General features: G+C 45.7%; 1 protein-coding gene across 1 annotated transcript in view; it reads right to left on the bottom strand.

Moving 5' to 3' along the window:
- Positions 1–1379: 1379 nt before the first annotated feature.
- Positions 1380–18590, bottom strand: part of Dclk3 (doublecortin-like kinase 3) — a 50531-nt gene continuing 33320 nt past the window's right edge. The window contains exons 3-5 of the mRNA NM_172928.5: positions 8241–8373; positions 5907–6074; positions 1380–2466 (exon numbers count right to left, since the gene is read on the bottom strand). Coding sequence (NP_766516.2) covers positions 2321–2466; positions 5907–6074; positions 8241–8373 — 447 coding nt within the window. The 3' untranslated portion in view covers positions 1380–2320. The remainder of the gene's footprint in view (positions 2467–5906; positions 6075–8240; positions 8374–18590) is intronic.

Below are 18590 nucleotides of genomic sequence, written 5' to 3'. Positions count from 1 at the left end.
AGGAGAAAAGGAAAAAGAAAAGGGATAAAGCCAGGAGATGTGGGTCAGCTTCCAAGAAGTAAATAGGCCCCTTCCTTTCCAAAGGGACAGCCAAGCTGAGGAGAGACAAATGGTCAGCCCTTGAGCAGTGCTTGTACGACTGTGAGAGCCAGGAGAAGCAGTTCAAAGTGGCCGCCTGGCAGGTGCAGAGCTGAAGCCGTTTGATCCAGGCAGAATCGCTCTGCGGCTCTGCTGAGCCTTGGATGGTCTCCTAATGATGATTCCCGCTTGGGGGAGCTTTGAAGTGAGGTGCACGGCAAAAGGAATCGCCCTCTTGAGTCTGAAGGTTTGGCTTTGGGCATTTGCTAAGAATAGAATTAGATTCACTGATGTCTTTGGGGAAAGAGAGGCTCTTCTAGTTCTGTTTTGTTTCAAATGTTTTTGCTTCTGCTTCTTCAAGAGTACACGTGAGGAGCAGCCAGGGGCCACAGCTGGAAAGTAAAGAACTAAGACCCACCCATGGGGAGCAGAAACATGAAAGCAAGATGTCTGAAATACTTCTGTTACGATTTCTCAAGTCTTTTGACCATGGCTCTTTTCACCAGAGTTCAATGTAATTCCTGCAGGTGACCTGAGATGGTGGCTCAGTCTGTAAAGCTCTTACCTTACAAGCATGGGGTCCTGAGTTCAATGCCCAGAACCCATGTTAAAGCTAAGCATGATAGTGCATTTGTCATTTCAGTGCTGGAAAGTATGACATGTGGCTATATATCTAGGGATCACTGGCTAGCCAGTCTAGGCTATTTGGTGACTTCCAGGCCAGGGTCTCAAAACTCGAGATGGATATACTTAAGGAGCAGCATCTAAGGGTGTCCTCAGGCTTCTGCATGCAGATGCACCTGCACACACACAGGAATACACACAACATGCTACAAGAGAGCATCTCCCCACATCACAGGGCACAGCCTGGTCCTCTCCATAAGACACAAGAAGGATGCGTATTAGAACTATCATAAGCCCTTCATGGAGAGCTCACGCCTTTCTGGTAATGGGATAGTAATTCCTTGTTTCTCCTCCCTCAAATCCCCTTCCCTCGCTACCTAGTGGGCAATCAATGCTTCTTTAAGTCCCCAGTAAAATTAATACAGCAAGAATAGAAGCTAGGGACAAGAACAGGGGTGCGGGGTCACTCAACACTGAGGTCCACCTCCACTGTAAACTAAGGATGGGCAGATCGGGCCATCCTATGCCCTAATTTCTCCATCTGTAAAGTAGTATGAGAACTGTCAACACAAAGCACAGCTTTTGTACCAAACAGAAATTAGTGTGAGTGAAATTACATGAGTGACCATAACTTGGCAGCTCTCATTCACGTTGTCCTAAATGACACACCCCATCCTAGAAATGGTTACATGATTTTATTATTATTATTATTATCGTCAGATAAAACAAAGTCTCAGATCAATGAATTTACTACATATACTGGTGGTGTGGTCAGGCAGGCAGCTTACAGCAAAGCGGAGATGTCTCTTCTGCAGGCTTTAGGTGCTATCACATCTTAGCTTTGGGTTAGTAGAAGCTAGTGCTCAGCTGAGTTAATACGTTCCAACAGTTTTATCTGTTAGGTTGGACATACAGTTTGGTGGTACATGGCTATTAAGGGGATGGAAGATAACCCAAGGTAATTTTTGACTCTCAATCTTTACATTCCAATTCTCCATAATCATGAAGTTCTAATCAGTCAACCTGCAGATTATTTTTTTTAAATGTTGGGTTTTTTTTCAAGGAATTTCAGTTCATAGAACCATATGTATTGGTCTCTTTGTCAAAGGTTAAAACACAGCTGTGTTGAACTACTTCCCCAGCTCTCCCCACCATTGAACAAGGCAGATCTTTCTGTTATTCATTGTGTTTTATTGAGATTTTTAAAAAAGCCAGGAATCACCTCATTCATTGTGTGGGGGAGCTTGAGCGATGTGAAGCACACTCCTGTAGCCTACCATGGATGTGAATACAAGGAGAAAACAGAATCTGTCATTATTATCAAAATTCCTCATTCATAGCAATTCTTACCCAAAAGGTATTAAAGACTTCAGATATACAAATCTAAAAATATCATACATCATTCAACATTAGAACATTGCTTTCAAACACTCTTTAAAATATGCCAGGTGGCTCTTCTCCTTCCCTAATTCTGTGGAGAAGGGTCTTGCACAGCCTTGCTTGTAGACTAGACGTCCCCTCTCTTCTCTGTCCTCAAGGAGACCAGGCTGGACAGATGTCCCAGGCAGGATTATGGCATCTGCTCTGCAACCTTCTTGTGCTGACTCTGGAAGTGACCCTAACTGTTGGGGGACTCCTCCTTCTGTGAGTTCCCTGTGTTGGTATGCCCAACCATCTCAATCCAGGGATGCTGTAGGACCTGTTCGGCCGTGTACCGCTTCTTAGGGTCCACCTCCAGCAAATTTCTCACCAGATCTTTGGCAGCTGTAGAAAGGGGAGAAATTGGAGAAAGCGTGGTGAATGAGGGTAGCTCTGAAGAGTTCCCTCCTTCCAACGCATGAGGTAGGAGCCCACACATCCACATTAGCACTGTGGGGATGGGAAGGACTAATAAGCTTTCCTTGTCCAGGGCAACCTGACAGAAGGCAGAAAATTCCCAGACCTATTCCAGCCCCTCATGACCACTGTGCATTAGCAATCAGGATAAATTAAAGCAGGATTACTTGAGGCTGAGGCTAGTGTAGGTGAGCTACAGCTACATAGTGAGCTCCCAGATGGCCTGGGTTACAGAGTGAGGTCCAGTCTGAGAGAGAGAGAGAGAGAGAGAGAGAGAGAGAGAGAGAGAGAGAGAGAGAGAGAGAGAGAGAGAGGAAGAAGAAGGAGGAGGAGGAGGAGGAGGGAGAGAGGAAAACAGAAAAGAAAGGAAAGGAAGAAAAAGGTGGGAAGAAAGAAGAAAAGGAGAAAAGGACAAAGAAAGAGGAAGAAGAAGAGAAAGAGGAAGGAAACAACAGTGGATGGGAGAGAGGAAGAAAAGAAGAGGTAGAAGAGGAAAGGGGAATGAAAGGCTGCAGGGAAAAGAAAAGGGGGAGGAAAAAGGAGAAAATGATAGAGGGAAGGAAAGGGGAGAGGAAATGGAAAAGAAAGACAAGGAGAAGGAAGAAGAGAAATCTGGCTAGTGGTGCTGAGTAGTAATACCTTACTCTATTGATTCTGAAATAAGTCACAGTTAGAATGGCTGTGTGTGACCGGGGCTCAGGAGCACAGCCGTGCAGAACAGCACTTCTAACATCCACACACCCAGGCCAAGGAGACAGAGAATGAGCACCGCCTCTCCGTATTCTAAAGTTTTGCAACAAACTAACAAACTTTTAAATGAAAGATGTCCCCTTTTCTAAGCTAATAAATATGCTATTTCAGTACTAACGAAACTGAGCGATGTGTAAAGAAGCCTAAGCAGTCATCAACATGAAATCAAATGAATTCCACCTCCTGCTCAAGTCCATGCTGATCCTCGAGAGATGGATCGGGCATTAGAAGGCAGATCCCACCTTCCACCCCTCACCCACCCTTACTCCACAGGTGCCACAGGGAAAGGCCTCCAGGTCTGGCCCTGCCCCACTGCAGTGTAAGGTTGACAAGGCCACATCCAGCTGCTGCAAAGAGACCGGCAGCAGCTGCAAGCCTTCCTGCCCTTTCACTAAAAGCCTAGCCCCCTCCCCCCTGCCTGGGAATCAAAGGCAACCTGAAAGCAGTCACACAGCTTAGGGAACCCCCTTCTCTCCAGCCTCTGTTTCCCCTCCCCAGAAACCTTTAAATGCAGAGACCGTCTTTGTCTGGTGGGCCTTGGAGCCCCTTGCTTCAGATCTCCACTGTGTCATGCTTCAACTTGACTTCATTCTCTCTTGACATTCACTTCTCTCCCCTCCCCCAAACCTAACTGTTCGGCAGAGTAGTGGGTACGCAGACAAAAGAACACCCTCTGCCCTCCCAACCCACTCTGCAGCCTTTCCCTCCTGACTCATGGTACACAGACGAAAACACCCAGCTTTCCTCCCTTATTGAAAGGCGCCTCTAATTCAGTTACAAGCCATTCCCACACCCGCCAACCCCTCCCATATGCCCTTCCAGCAATGTCTAGCATCCAGAAGCTATAGACTTCTCCTGTCCTGCCTGGTTCAAGCAGGACAGATTCTGCACCATCCTGTTACAATAAGGCTTTTTTAACCTAATCATCCAATGGCCAGTTTGAAGTGCAAATCACTTTAGTCTAGTAACCATTGCAACCAACCGAGCAGAACAATCCTTGGGTAGCTGGTTCAGCCGGTGGCGGTAGCTACTGATGTCTTCTAGCAGAAGGAACCAGGGTTGGGAGTCCAGCCATTACTTCCTTCACCCTGCCCCCAACTACAAGTGATCTTGGGAGGGGCTAGAGTATACAGAAAAAGAAAGCTGACAGAAAGGCTGATTCCGTAATGCATCTTCCACAAGCTCACCCATCACCCATGATGGGGTAGGACTATTCAGTGATGCAACCAGGTTGGGGTCACCCTTGTTCCCGAAAGTTACCCTTCCCCCATACTATTTAAGTAAATTCAATAAACTCACTGGTCCCCCCCAAGCCCCTCTTTTATGGAATTGTTGCTTTGGTCTGTCTATGGGTAGATCTGGAGTAGATAGACATTTGGTCGTGTCTATTGAAACCAGGCCGCATGGCGCTCCGTATTAATGAAACCAATGGCTTTTTCAGACTGTGCCTTGCCCTGAGAGATTCCATTTTATAAGTAGATTTTGACTCCAATTTGAGGATAGAGGAAGGCTGTACACCTAGGTGAACACTTCATTGGGACCATCTGCCCAGCACCAGTCATGAGGCGCAGGCCTGTTACTTATTTCCAGTAGAAAATGTGCCACTTTGAAATAAATTGGAGTGAACTGAGACCATTGGGTCACATGAGAGTATTGAGATCATATCAAGAAAACAAGGCCCAAGGACATAAACACACCAGCCTGAGAAAGGGTGCAACACCCTAATTTGGACCACAGTGCCCAATGGCAAGAGTCCCCACCAACCTGTCATCAGATACCTGGAATGTGCTTCAAGGGCCAACAGGGAGAGTGCTCCTAGCTGTCCCTGGGGTTCAGTTCAGCCCTGTCCGCACTGCTGGTACTGCCTACCTGCCCATCCTCCTATTTGCCTGTCTGGACCTGCCATGTATCCATCCACCAGCTCTCGCCACAGACCCAATCCTGTGCTTCAACCTCTTATCTAAACTCAACACCACAACTTCACTCTCAAAGCCCATGAGTCACGGCAGCCTGACTGGCATTGGCTCCTTGGGTTCCTTAGCTTATCAATACAGATTCCACTTACATTCCTATCTTCCTACTTCTGAAACTTCATGAAATTCTGCTGCAACCCCCTTTAATCCTGTGTATCTATTCAGTGTGTGTGTGTGTGTGTGTGTGTGTGTGTGTGTGTGTGTGTTTACCCTGTGATATGTGATATGAGAGTTAATATTAGTAATTAAGATTCGAATAAAAAGAACCTGTGTCATAACCTTGGCCCAATTACCAATCTGGCAAATTGCTACCGTTAAGATTGCTTTGTAAATTTATTTTTACTTAATAAGTTCTGCCATGGTGGGAGGAGACACGGGTTTAACTATGTTACTGGCATAGCATGCTCAGGACAATATCTCTCCCAGAAAAAGGTAACATAACACATCCCTTCTGAACCCCTAGAGCATCCCAGACTGGAAGACCACATCTAAACAGAGACTCCTCCCAGTCTCTCATCTATGCGTAAGGACCGTTGAGTACCAATCAAACTTCACCCACACCCTCCAAATACCTCTCCAGACCACTCTTTAAAGGAGTGGGAAGAGGCCCATAGCCTTCCTTCTGATTACAGGGAGTAATCTCACCATCAGAAATGTTGTCCCAGTAAGGAGAGAGGAACTCAAACTGGCCCACTTGGATGATGTTGAAGAGCTCGTCTTGGTCCCTCTCAGGACTTCGGAAAGGGGGGAAGCCACACAAGAGGATGTATAGGATCACACCTGCCGCCCACATGTCCACCTCCAGGCCGTAACCTTCAGGAACACAGAGACAGGCAGGTCAAAGGTGATAAACTCTCTTCTCTTGAACTGTGCAACAACAGCAAAAGCAAAAGATCCTTCCTCCCTTAAGTTGCTTTGGTCAGGTGTTTTGTTGCAAATAAATAAAAGTAACAAATACGGTAACTGATTATAATGTAACTCTTTAGAGATGAGTTATACAATGTAATTGTCCTAGTTAGCTATAATTGTCAACTTGACATAGCCTAGAATCCCCTAAGGAGAGAGTCCCAGTTGAATGTGAGCCTATGAGCAATATCTGTAGAGAACTGTCTTGATTATTAATTGATGTGGATAAAATAGCCAAGCCTTCTATGGACAGTACCATCCTTAGGCTTGACATGAATAAGAAAACTAGTTAAACATGAGTCCATGAGCAAGCTGTCAAGCATCATTCTTCCTTGGGTTCTGCAGAATTCCTTGGTTGTGAGTGAGTTCTCTGGCTGGAGTAGCAAGCAGACTGCCTCCAGGTTCCTGCCTTGCATGCCCACCCAGGCTTCCATAAGTGACTGACTGTGACCTGGAATGCAAGACAAAATAAACCTTTTCTTTACCTAAGTGGCTTTTGCTCATGGTATTCACCACAGGAACAGGATGGAACTGGACCAGTGACGTCCAGTTGAGTTTTCTATGTACATCACCTATGTACCTCCCTACACAGGCATATACACATTTTCAAGAACTTTCTGACTGCTCACCGTTAGGAGTGAACACAACAGGCAGCTTTAAATGGACATGAGAAGTTCATTACTAAGCCTTTGAGCAGGTTTATCAAGACACAAGTCAGTAAGAGCCTAAATCGAATAAAGTTCCTGATGGCCCCTTTGGGGACAGCTCAGTGATGAGAGTTCAATTCTCAAGGACTGTTGATTCTTGAGGGACAGATTCTTCTGCCCCGGCCCCTCTTAAGATTTTCCCTTTGCCTGTGGAATGTGTGCATCCCTAATCCAGTCCCATCTTCCATGCAGCCCAGCTCTCTCCTGACTGCCTTCCCTCCTACCTGTGACTTCCCTGAATCAGAGCTTAACTGTCCCTGCTCTGATGTCACAACAGAGCCACCCACTCACCAGTTTAGCCATCGGATAGAAGAATCCCAATATGATACATTGATCCAGGTCATCCCTTCCTTGCCGTCAGGACAACAGTGTGGGTCTGTACTGATGTCTCTTGATCAGTGTGATGAAAATTTAACTCCTCCCACCTCATTTCCTCAGAGAACTTTTTCCCAACACCCCATTTTAGCCAGTGTGCTTTCCCCACACACTCACACTAATTTGCTTTGTCTCTTATCTAATTCATCTTTGCTTGCATTACAATGTCCTATGTCTTCCACTGTTCTCAGACACCTGTCATTCAAAATCTAAACACTTCCTGTTTGGGATAAGTCTAGGCTCCGCCTACCCAACCCACTGACTCTAAAGGCAGTAAGACTTCTCAAGTCTCCACTGAAACCTCACACAAGCTCTGTCTCCTCCTCACAGCTCCTGGGAACTACCCTGCCTCCTACCCATGACCAAGCTTTCAAGCCACCCAGAATCTCTGTCTCAGCTAACGGGTAAATTCACTTCATAATGCCACAGCAAGTTATCTTCCATATATTTCCTGTTTATATTGCCAAAGTAGTTCATTGGAATCTATACAAATGAAGAATGGATATTTGTGGAGTCTGAAATGAGATCTCTTTTGCCTTTGAAGGGAAGTTCACCAAGGAATTTTTAAACTTTTAGCATAAGAAATGTTTCCATTTTCTCCCATAGTGTTAGATCTGGGTACAAATGGCCTTCGTTGAGTAGATTTCTCCCCCTTTTCTATTTTTCATCATTGTCCTGCCTACACACACATACACACACATACACACACACACACACACACACACACACACACTGGGGGAGGGGGGAGAGAGGGAGACAGAGATGAAGATGGAGACAGAGAGAGAAAGATGCATGCACATACCCAGAGAGATGCATGCATGCACACAATTTAAATAAATAAATAAATAAATAAATAAATAAATAAATAAATAAATATTTATCAAGCCTGAGTTTCAGCTCTCTGAGATTTTGTAACAGTTCCTTGCTGGAATCAGTAAGGCATTTGTCAATTGCAAAGCTTAAGTACCAAAGAGCAAAGGGTAACACTTACCTTTCTCAGAAAGAATTTCAGGAGCTACATATGTTGGCGTCCCACACACAGTAAATATAGGCCTCACCACATATTTGGCCAAGCCAAAATCAGCCAGCTTCAAGGTGATAGACTTGTCTTCATTTCGCTGAACCTAGAAGGGATCAGAAGGTCCAAAGCATTAAAACTGCGATGGAAATAAAGAAGGAACACTGAGGCAGTAGTGTGTGTGTGTGTGTGTGTGTGTGTGTGTGTGTGTGTGTGTGTGTGTAACCTGTACCACTGAGACCATAGTCTGTATGTGAACCCTAGGACACTGAGACAGTAGTGTGTGTGTGTGTGTGTGTGTGTGTGTGTGTGTGTGTGTGCAACCAGGGACACTGAGACAGTTGTGTGTGTGTGTGTGTGTGTGTGTGTGTGTGTGTGTGTGTGTGTGTGTGCAACCAGGGACACTGAGACAGTAGTGTGTGTGTGCAACCAAGTCAAAGTAGCTGCTGACATTTTCAACCAAAGGACCAGAGTCAGGTTCACTGCACAATCCAGTTCAGCTTCGTGTGTTATCAAATGTGATATTAAGAATTCATTGATTAAAGCTCAGTTTCTCAGCTGCACTGGGCACATGTGTTTGTCCAAGAGCAACCTGTGAGTTGAGTACCGTGCTGGACAGTGCAGATGGAAACCATTTCCACCAGACACCGCTGTGTTCTAACAAGGAGTCCTGATACTCTGAACATAAACTAAGAACAAGCAGTGGTCTAGAGGGACAGTGAGATGGCTCAGTGGGTATAGAACCCATAGGGTGGGAAGAGAGAGAACCTGACTCTAACCTCCACATAGGATGGCGGCACATGCTCCCACCCCACTACAGATAAACAAATGTACGTTACACTCCACATAGAGCAAATGATGAGGGTCAAACCCAGTACCGTCTTGCTCCAAGTTCAAGATGCATGCAGCTTGAGGGAGATCCTGATGACATCATAGTGTCACACATGAGGTTCCTGCCCCTGCCCCTGCCTCCCCCGACCCCATAGCTGACGTCTCCACAAGCTGCATGTATCTTAATTGCTGAGTCCAGGTCAAGACTGGTATATGAGCAGAAACAATGACAAAGGGGAAGGCTGAAAAACCCAAGAAAGCATGGAATGTGGTGCACACATCCCTGCCTGCCCATCCGGGAACCACTGGGCTTCTGACCCTTACCTAACTCCAGCTCATTTCCATTCTATAAAGTGCTTTTCTTCCTTAATAAACTCTCTCTGTTTCTACCACTATCTGTGTATCCCGGATCCATTTCCATGCTAGAGAACCTGGGAATCCCAGTCAGGGTGTCCTAATCCCAGTCAGGGTGTCCTAATCCCAGTCAGGGTGTCCTGCAGCCCCCTTCCAAGCCTCTTCACATCACTGGCTCCTAAGTTAACCTGGCCAAGAACAAACCATAGTTTCGGACCCAAAGCCGAGTTCTGCTCACTCTGCGCACAGAGGCAGATGCAGCCTGAAAGAGACAATGGAATAATTTGGGCTAGAAAGTCTAGTTGGGAAGGAAAGGAACACAAAATAGTGTTGGCAATTCCATATGGAACTGCCAGATGGACTGTCTCCATCCATCATATGACTACAGAATTGTTGAGAAAAAATGTTCCCCACAAAAATATTTGCAAATATTTCTAGCCAAATGATCAGAATCAAAAGTATCTGGCCAATTCAATACATCAAAATAAAATGGGTACTTCTATCAAAAAAAGTAATTGGAAACCCACAATTCCAAAGCCTACCCCAGAAACTCAAGCTTTGATTTAAGATTGTATTGTGTTTGGTGTCCTGTATATGCCTTCAAAACAGCACATCAGTTTTAAATGACTCTATGAGCCTGTCTAAAACATAATATCATGTTCTTGTCTCTTCAGAGTTCAGCTTTTCCCACCTGGAACACCGCCCATTGCTGGGAAGGACTGGTGTGTTAAAGACTCCGGTTCTACTGTTATGGTTTCTTTACTAGTCTCAGCATTGTCTATTATTGTTTTCTTCTGTGTTTATCTATTTATTTTTGTGAGAGGCAATACATCAGGCATGTACCTGTGTAGATACAGGTATGTACCTGTGTAGATACAGGTATGTAGTGTGTAGATACAGGTATGTAGTGTGTAGATACAGGTATCCATGCAAGGATGAGGACATTGGCTGCCCCACCCCTCCATCTTATTTAATAAGACAGATCCCTCATTGAACTTAGTTTCAGCTAGACTGGCTGGCCAGCAAGTTCCTGGTACCCACTTGTCTCTGTTCTCCAACACATCAATTATACGTGCACAGTCATGGCCAGCATTTACGTGGGTGCCAGGGATTTGAACTCAGGTTCTCTTGCCTTCACAGCAAGCACTTTTACCCAATGACCTGTCTCCTCAGCTCTTCTCGAGGCTGTTGCTGGCTTCACTATGTAAACAGCTTCATTCCACTTAAGGCTATGCCATGTGTGAGTGTTTTGGCACCTTAATATATTGCTTCACCTTAATACCTGTCTTACCTTCAAGTCAGACCTCCACCCGAACAGGAAACTTGTCTAACACTTCTCTCCACCAGACACCAGTTCATCACATATCCATTCCTGATGACCCATAAGTCCATCCCTATCTGCTTTCTCAGTATCCCCTCTGGGATGACAGTAAATAGGAATGCATCCTTTCCAAAGATGGGAAGCAAGGACCGTGAACCGCCCACCTCACCCCAACCCCAAACTGGCTTTCTGAATTCTCTAAGCTATGATCCCAGGACTCCTGGCAAGTCCTTTATGTGGCTTGGTTTCGACTGTGGAGATAGGGAACACTCAGGACTCTCATCTGGCCAAGCAGCCAAAGGCCCCATTAAATGTCCACTTCAATGTCTATGTCTCAAGAAGCTTTTCTGGCTTTCCTGGGTTTGGAAGCCATCCTGCCCTGGATCTACTTGCCTGTGAATCCGCTTACCCCCAACCCACGTCTCCAAGTTTATCAAACCCTGCTGTTCTAAGCCATGTTCTTGCTGGGCTGATCCAGGGCTCTGACAGACAGTCTATTAAGTGATGGCTGCACACAGAATGAATGACTGACTGGTCTGTCTGTCTATGCTCCCCTTTCCAGCCACACCAGAGTGTCCTGCTTGGAATCCAGGTGGTCTGCATTAGTGATGGAAGGATTGGATAACTCCACATGTGCCCCAAAATCTCAAGAAAAAAAATTTTTTTTGAGTTAGGGTATCATGTAGAACAAACCAGTTAGCTCAGGATGACCTTGAACACCTGATCCTCCCACTTCCAGATCCCAAGTTCTCGGATTATAGGTGTGCACCACCATGCTTAGTTAACACAGTGCTAGGGATCAAACCCAGGGCTTCATGCATCCAGTACTCTATCAACTGAGTTACATGCGTGTCCCTCAAGAGAGATCTTTATGTTGTCATCAGTTGGCCTCCACTCTGCCCTTCCACAGTTTATCAATTTAAGCACGGTTATGCAGTCAGTTATGAGGTGCATGCCTGTAAGCCTAGCACTCAGGAAGGTAGAGAATTCCAGGCCACTTTCCACTGTACAGCAATGAAGACCCTATCTCCAAAAAAACAAGCAAACATGCCTTAATAAATAAAATCTAAAATGTACATTTAATCTCTAAGCAGAAGGGGGCAGCAGAGTACAGACCAGCAACCAGGCACCCTTCAACATTAGGCTTGGAAGAGGCTTGTTTATCTCTGCTAAATTCCTGCTTGAATCTTCAAGGTTCTTTAGGCCGTTTCCCTCCAAAGCACATTTCCAACTAACAAGGACTGAAGTGATCTTAGAAGCCACGCCATATCAAAATGCCAGTGCCCCACACTAATTGACACTGGAACATGAAAGGCACCGTCATCCCCTGACCATCACGCTGTTCACAGTAGCCAGGAAATGGAACCAGCCTAGGTGTCCATCACCCAAAAAAAGAAGAATGAAAATGTGGCTCAATACACAGCGATACTTTATGCAGCCATAGGAAGAATGGGATCATGACGTTGGTAGAAAAAAAATAAACAGAATTGGGTATTATTACATTAGACAAAGCAACCTAGACTCAGAAAAATAAATGCCACATGTTTTCTCCAACACAGATCCTAGACTTTCATATTTATATTTGTGTGTAGAGAGGGTGAGTACAGGTCATACCAGAGGAGGAAAAGAGGCTTCCTGGGGTGGGGAGCAAGAGGCAGGAGATAAAGAAAATAATAAAATACCCAGGAGGAGGGGGACCAGCAAGAGGAGGATGGGGGTCCTGGGGAGGGGTGTGGGAAAGGAAGATCAACAAAAACAAAGGGTGTCTGAAAATGGCCACGCCAGGGAGCCATGCAGGCCAGAGCACAGCAGCCTCTAGGCCACTTGTGTTTTTAGCTGAGGGCAGCCTGCTGAAGGAGGACAGTCAGACAGCCTTGTCTCCTAAATTGAATCTGATAGCTTCATATTTCTCTGTACTTCACATCACCGTTGTGTCACTGGAGAAGGAAGATGAGAATCAAAGGAGATGAGGAACAGCGGCTTCCAGCTCAGTCGCCCTGCTGCTCTCTCTGGGAGTCAGCTCCCCAGCCTGTAGACTGGCTCCATCACCACACAGCCAATCCTCCCCACTTAAAAAACACACAGTCCATTTCTACACACCCCTTCAGCAACTTCAATTTTGTGATCTCCTTCACACACACACATGCACTATGAATCTTGAAACAGATACCCGTATCTACTACATGCATATTTTCACCATCCCTGATCCCCTGAACTCAGTCAAGCTCACGCTGCAATAATTACCCTGGAGTCTTCTTCCTCCATCAAAAAGACGAGTTGCACACTAACTAGCTGTAGGTCAGGACACCAGAGTCCTCTCTCCTTGCCCACCATCCCAACCCATCCACAGGGAGGATCACCTGACCCTATTCACTTCAGCTGGATGCCAAAACACAACAGGGAGTTTACCTCAGCCCCAGCCCCAGCTTCCTCCCCTGATCTTACATCACCCCCAACCGACAGGCCTTGCAGAAGATGAATCAGGCTCTTCCAGAAACAACCGAGCCTAGGGAGAGCTAAGATCTCAGAAACTCACAGAAGAGCTCTACTTAGCTGCTTTTTCCAACTCAAAGAATCTTGAGAAATTCAATCTCCAATCTTCAAAGGGCTTCCGAGAACACATTCTCCTAGGAAGGTGGCCACAAGATATCGCTAGCATTCGCTAACAAAATGACCTGGACTAAAGCCCTGTTTCATCTAACTCTGTCTCTTGTGACTCCATGTTATTGCTGAAATCTGTGTTCCTTAATTTCATGAAGTCTGGCCTGATGAGAGGCGCCGCCGTGGTTATTACCAATGTTTAAAATTGTTAATGCCTGGGGCATTAATAAGAAAACAAGAGTGCATGCCTAGCTTCTAGCTTAGGAGAGAGAGTAAGAGCTGGTAGAAGAAATGCCTGTGGATCACGGAGAATTGCTACCACTGAGACCGACTTGTATATCGTAGCAGAAGGGAGAGGGGAAAAGGACATGGAGAATTAAGGTCAACAAAATGGTGGAAGACGTTTATGTCAGATGAAGAATGGGCAAGAGATGTGTGTGTCCTTCTCACCCTGTGGGTCCTTCTTGCCCGAGGCTTTCCTTATCACCCTCAAGAACACATACTTACCAGTGTGCAGTTCCAGCCATATTCAGTAGTGAGATGGCCAGACAAACCTACTTCATCCTGGAACCAACAAGAAAGGATCTGCCTTTGTCTTCACCCAAGCTGTGACCTGTCCCTACAATGCCACCTCCATTTCTGCTACTCCAAGCACTCAGAGCTGTAGTACCTGGGAACAGTGACAAGACCCAGGAAAGGCAGCACTCCACATGTGAGGAAGAGGAACAACTGGTCGCCAGCCCATCTCACTCCTCTCAGCTCCTCCCCTGAAGAAGACTCAACTCTTCCCCCCGCCCCACTGGAGGAGATGATTCTGGAAGGACTCTGCTAGAGCCTAACGTCCCTTCCATCACCGCCCGCTCACACAGATGTCTTGGCTGAGGATACCTGGCCTGTACACTCCCCGTCCTGGGTGAGCTGGTCTAATTACCACCTCTTCTCAGGCTCCTGTGGCTTCCTCCCTCCTTCCCTGGGATTCAGTCAACACAATCCCATTCCCTCCAGGGGACCACATACAGGCAGAAGAAGCAATTAACATGGATATTTCTGCAAGCTGGAAAGTCTCATAATTAAAACTTTCTTTGTAAGATCTCAGGAGTCTAAATAACCCTAAGGGTAGAAGAATCCTAATATCAGGAAATGAGATCAGTGCGACCAGATGAACTTGCCATACAGGAGGCCTGAAACATTACTCCGGGGCCTAATTATCAGATGTAAATATTTCTGTTGATTAAAACATCATGAGAAGCAGCTACATTCATTAAGAGCTTTCAGTGTGCACAGAAAATGTCTGTAAAAAGCAGCTGTACTTATAATCCGTTGCTCCGTCAGAAGTTGGTGTTAAAATAAGCATCCCCCAGGCTTAGCAAAGATAGGTCTAATAGAGAGCCAGCAGCCATCTCTTAAAGAAAGGAAGCGTTGATTTGACAGCACATGTAGGTAAGTGAAGAACACCAACTGATGGATGCTGGTCACCATGGCAACAGTGGTGAATACTGAATCTTGGAAAAACCAAACACATTTGCAACATAATTATTCTCTATCAACAAGCTCGGAAATGGTATCTATCTAAGCCCAGACAACAGAAGTTGTCAAGTCCAGCAGAAGCCTCATCTTTGTCTGAAGAAAACCAAAAGCCTGGCACTGGATAATGTTTAGACTCTAGACATGATATGCCAAACTGACTTAGGCTGAAAAAGGACAAACGTGTTTCATGAGTGTGATAGACACCTGTTTCAACAAGTGATCACCGACAGATCACCCAGGAAGAGCAAGGCATTACCTCATACACAAAAGATGGCTCACACACAGCTTCCTGCTGTTTTTGAAGCTGTACATGTACACATGTACACGCACACACATATATATACTTGTACATGCATAAAATTTGATGTGTTAGAATAGCAGCTTGAGTCTGCACACCAGGCCAAAACAGTTCCACATGTAAGAGGTTTATTGGGAGAGAGGGGGGCAAGGAAGATGGCAGCGGAAAGAGAAGTGGAGAAGAGAGAGAAAAAGGTGGGAGGGAGCTTTCTTTGTGTATGGGTAATGATGTAACACTGGTAAAGGTGGGAGGTGAGCCAAGTGGATTCTGGGAATATGGTGGCTGTTGCCTTGGGAAAAGGTCTGTGGGTCCCGCCGATGTGATGTCACAGGTTTCAGAGGTCCTGATGCCAACCAAAGTTTATTTGGAGAGAATAAAACTGACCTTTTTTTTTTTTTATCAAAATCAAAAAAAGTTCTAAATGCCAACTGGTCTGGTAGCCATGAACAGATTGTGTGTTGAGCTGAAAATACTATAGCTATTCACCCACACAAGACTTGTACACACATACAAGTACACACACATATAGAAAATATATAAATATGGCAGGGAGAGAGACTAGTTGGGAAAAATAGAGTGAGCAGCATCAGGAGGGGACAAGATGCTTGTAGGAGATGAATCTGCTCCTAATATGTTGTATGCATGCATGTAAATGTGAATGATGAAAACTGTTAAAAAGAAAAATTACAGCTAATCTGTAGTTTGCCATCACCCTTTCTCTCTCTCTCTCTCTCTCTCTCTCTCTCTCTCTCTCTCTCTCTTTCTCTCCCCACACACACACACACCACTGCCTTAAAGCACTCAAAGATCTCAGCTGTGATATTTAATTCTACAAAGATCTGCGTCTGCTTAACCTCTCAGAGATATTTGTCTACACCGAACACATCACCATTACAGTTTCTACTTCCCAGAGCAACTTCCCATTCTCAACCAGCCACGGAGCTCACTCTCCAGTGACACACTGCTGCCTGGTCCATCCCTCGCACTGTGAGAACAAGCTGAGCCACAGACAGATCCCAGGATCTTGTCCTGGTCAGAAAATACAAGGTAAACCAACTGTCCCCAAGTAAAACTAGTCCCTAGGTACCCCTAATCTTGCATGTGAAAACTGTGGGCGTGGGTAACTGGTGGACTATCTTATTCGGCCCAGCTCACAGGACCTACCCAGAGCTCTCAGAAGAATCGCTCCTGCTTAAAGGGTTCAGGAAAAACAGCAAAGGAAAGAACAAAGACTCTGTTGAGAGTCTGGTCATCAAGTGGGAAAAATGCCTCCATTCAGACCCAGAAGACAGAAACAACAAAAAGACTGAATAATGGGGCCTGTAACTCAGTTTGCAGCATGCATGCCTAGCACGCTGGAATCCTGCCTTCATTCCCATACACCAGGTGTGGCACACGCCTGTAACCCCAGCACAAGCGAGATAGAGGCGAGATGATCAGATGTTCAGGGTCATCCTCGGGCTACGCAACAAGCTTGAGGCAAGTCTGGGATACGTCAGTGAATATATTAGCCAAAAAAATTTTTGATAATAATAAAGGTTTTTTTAAAAGCAATAGAGAAGGGACAAGAACACCAGCGAATATAAAAATTCAGTTTCCACCGAGAGAGTTATCGGAGGCTAATTCAGACCATGCAGGCAGACAGCCAAATTATTCTTGCAATTCTATTAAAGTTGGCAAAAACAGGAGGACCTGAGTTAATGGACAACATAAACCTCATTTCACCAGAAAATGAGCTTGACTCAGTCTGCCTGCAGCCGGCTCACTCGTGGGGGCAGGTCACAGACACAGCTCTGCAGCCTGGAGAATTAAAGGGAGCACACTAAGTTCCTGGCCCCTTTTCCCTGTCCAGAAAAAAAAAATGTGGCTTATTGGCATAACTGTCTCATTCGCTATTGCTTCGTCTGAGGCAAACTAGGCTCTGAGTGGCCCTTCATGATAAATGCCAGGGCACCACGGTCCTTTCAATTTGCTGATCTCAATGATATCAGCAAGCAATGGAGTGTTTGCTGTTTCCCAGACAGCAGTGAGCGATGGCATCCAACGCATGTCTGTTAACTGTCCTCCGTGTAGCAAAACCGTTCTCGGTTCCGTGGTAGAGTCTGAATAAAATCGTGCCTGCTTTCATGGACCTGTCTTTATGGGGAGAGAAGGAAGAAATGGAAGGAAATGTAGAGCCACGGAAGATGACTTCGTGGGTAAAAAGGCCTGTGCGAGCTTAATGATGTGAGTGAAATCTCTGGAAATAATATAAAAATCCAGACATGTTTCCACATGCACTACTACTACCCAGCACTACTGCAGCAGGGTAGGGGAGTATCTGGCAACTCCAGGAGCAGCTGCCTTGTAGGGCACAGAAGCAGTAACAAGAAAGACTCCAACAAGATGGAAGGAGAAAACCAACTCTGGAAAGTTATCCTCTGACTTGCATGGACACATCATGACAGTCAGGTTTGTTGACTTGACAAAAAAAAAAGAGAGAGAGAGAAAAAACTAGAGTTATTTGGGAAAAGAATCTCAACTGAGAAAATGTCACCATTGGGTTGCCCATGGGCAAATCTATAGGGCATTTTCTTGATTAATGACTAAAGTACAAGGGCCTAGGCCACTGTGAGAGGAGCCACTTCTGGGCACGTAGTTCTGTGTTGTATGAGAAAGCAGGCTGAGAAACCCTAGGAGAACAAGCCAGGAAGCAGCACCCCTCCGTGGTCTTTGTTTCAGTTATGGCCTCCAGGCTCCTGCCTGGAGTTCCCTCTCACCTTGGCTCCTTCCGTGGACTCCCACCCAGGATTTGTAAGCCAAATAAGCCCCCTCCTTCCTAGTTTGCTTTTGATCACGTTTCATCACAGCTGATAAAACGGCTTGGGTAAAAGAATGCCTGCCACTAAGCCTAACCACCTGAGTGCCTTCTTCAGGACCCATAGGGCAGAAAGAGAGAACCGATCCTCCAAGTTGTCCCCCTGGGAAGGAGGCAGCTCATGGCTACCTGCCACCTGCATCCCTCAACACACAACACAGAAATAAAGCTGTGATTCATTTTAAAATAATTCATTTGCTTATGCGCATGGGTATTTTGCCTGCATGTTTATCTGTATACCACGTAGATGCCTGGTGCCCAAGGAGGCGAGGAGAGGACATTGGAACCCCTGGAATTGAAGTTACAGACGGTTGGAAGCCACCATGTTGGAATCAAACCCAAGTCCTCTGAAAGAACACCAGTACCCTTAAACACAGAGCCATCTCTCTAGCCCCCCAATAATTTTCCTTAAAAATAAGAAATAGAATGTGCCAGGTGGTGATCGGAATGTGTCAGGTGGCAATCACAGCTATGAAGAAGAAAACGGGACAGAAATGCCAGATGGTGACAGTGTGAGATTTGTTGCTGTGACCA

This window comes from Mus musculus, chromosome 9 (genome assembly GCF_000001635.26).
Source record: "Mus musculus strain C57BL/6J chromosome 9, GRCm38.p6 C57BL/6J".
Taxonomy (NCBI): Eukaryota; Metazoa; Chordata; class Mammalia; order Rodentia; family Muridae; genus Mus; species Mus musculus.
The sequence above is the reverse complement of the archived record's forward strand: the minus strand, read 5'-3'. Positions and strand labels throughout refer to the sequence as shown.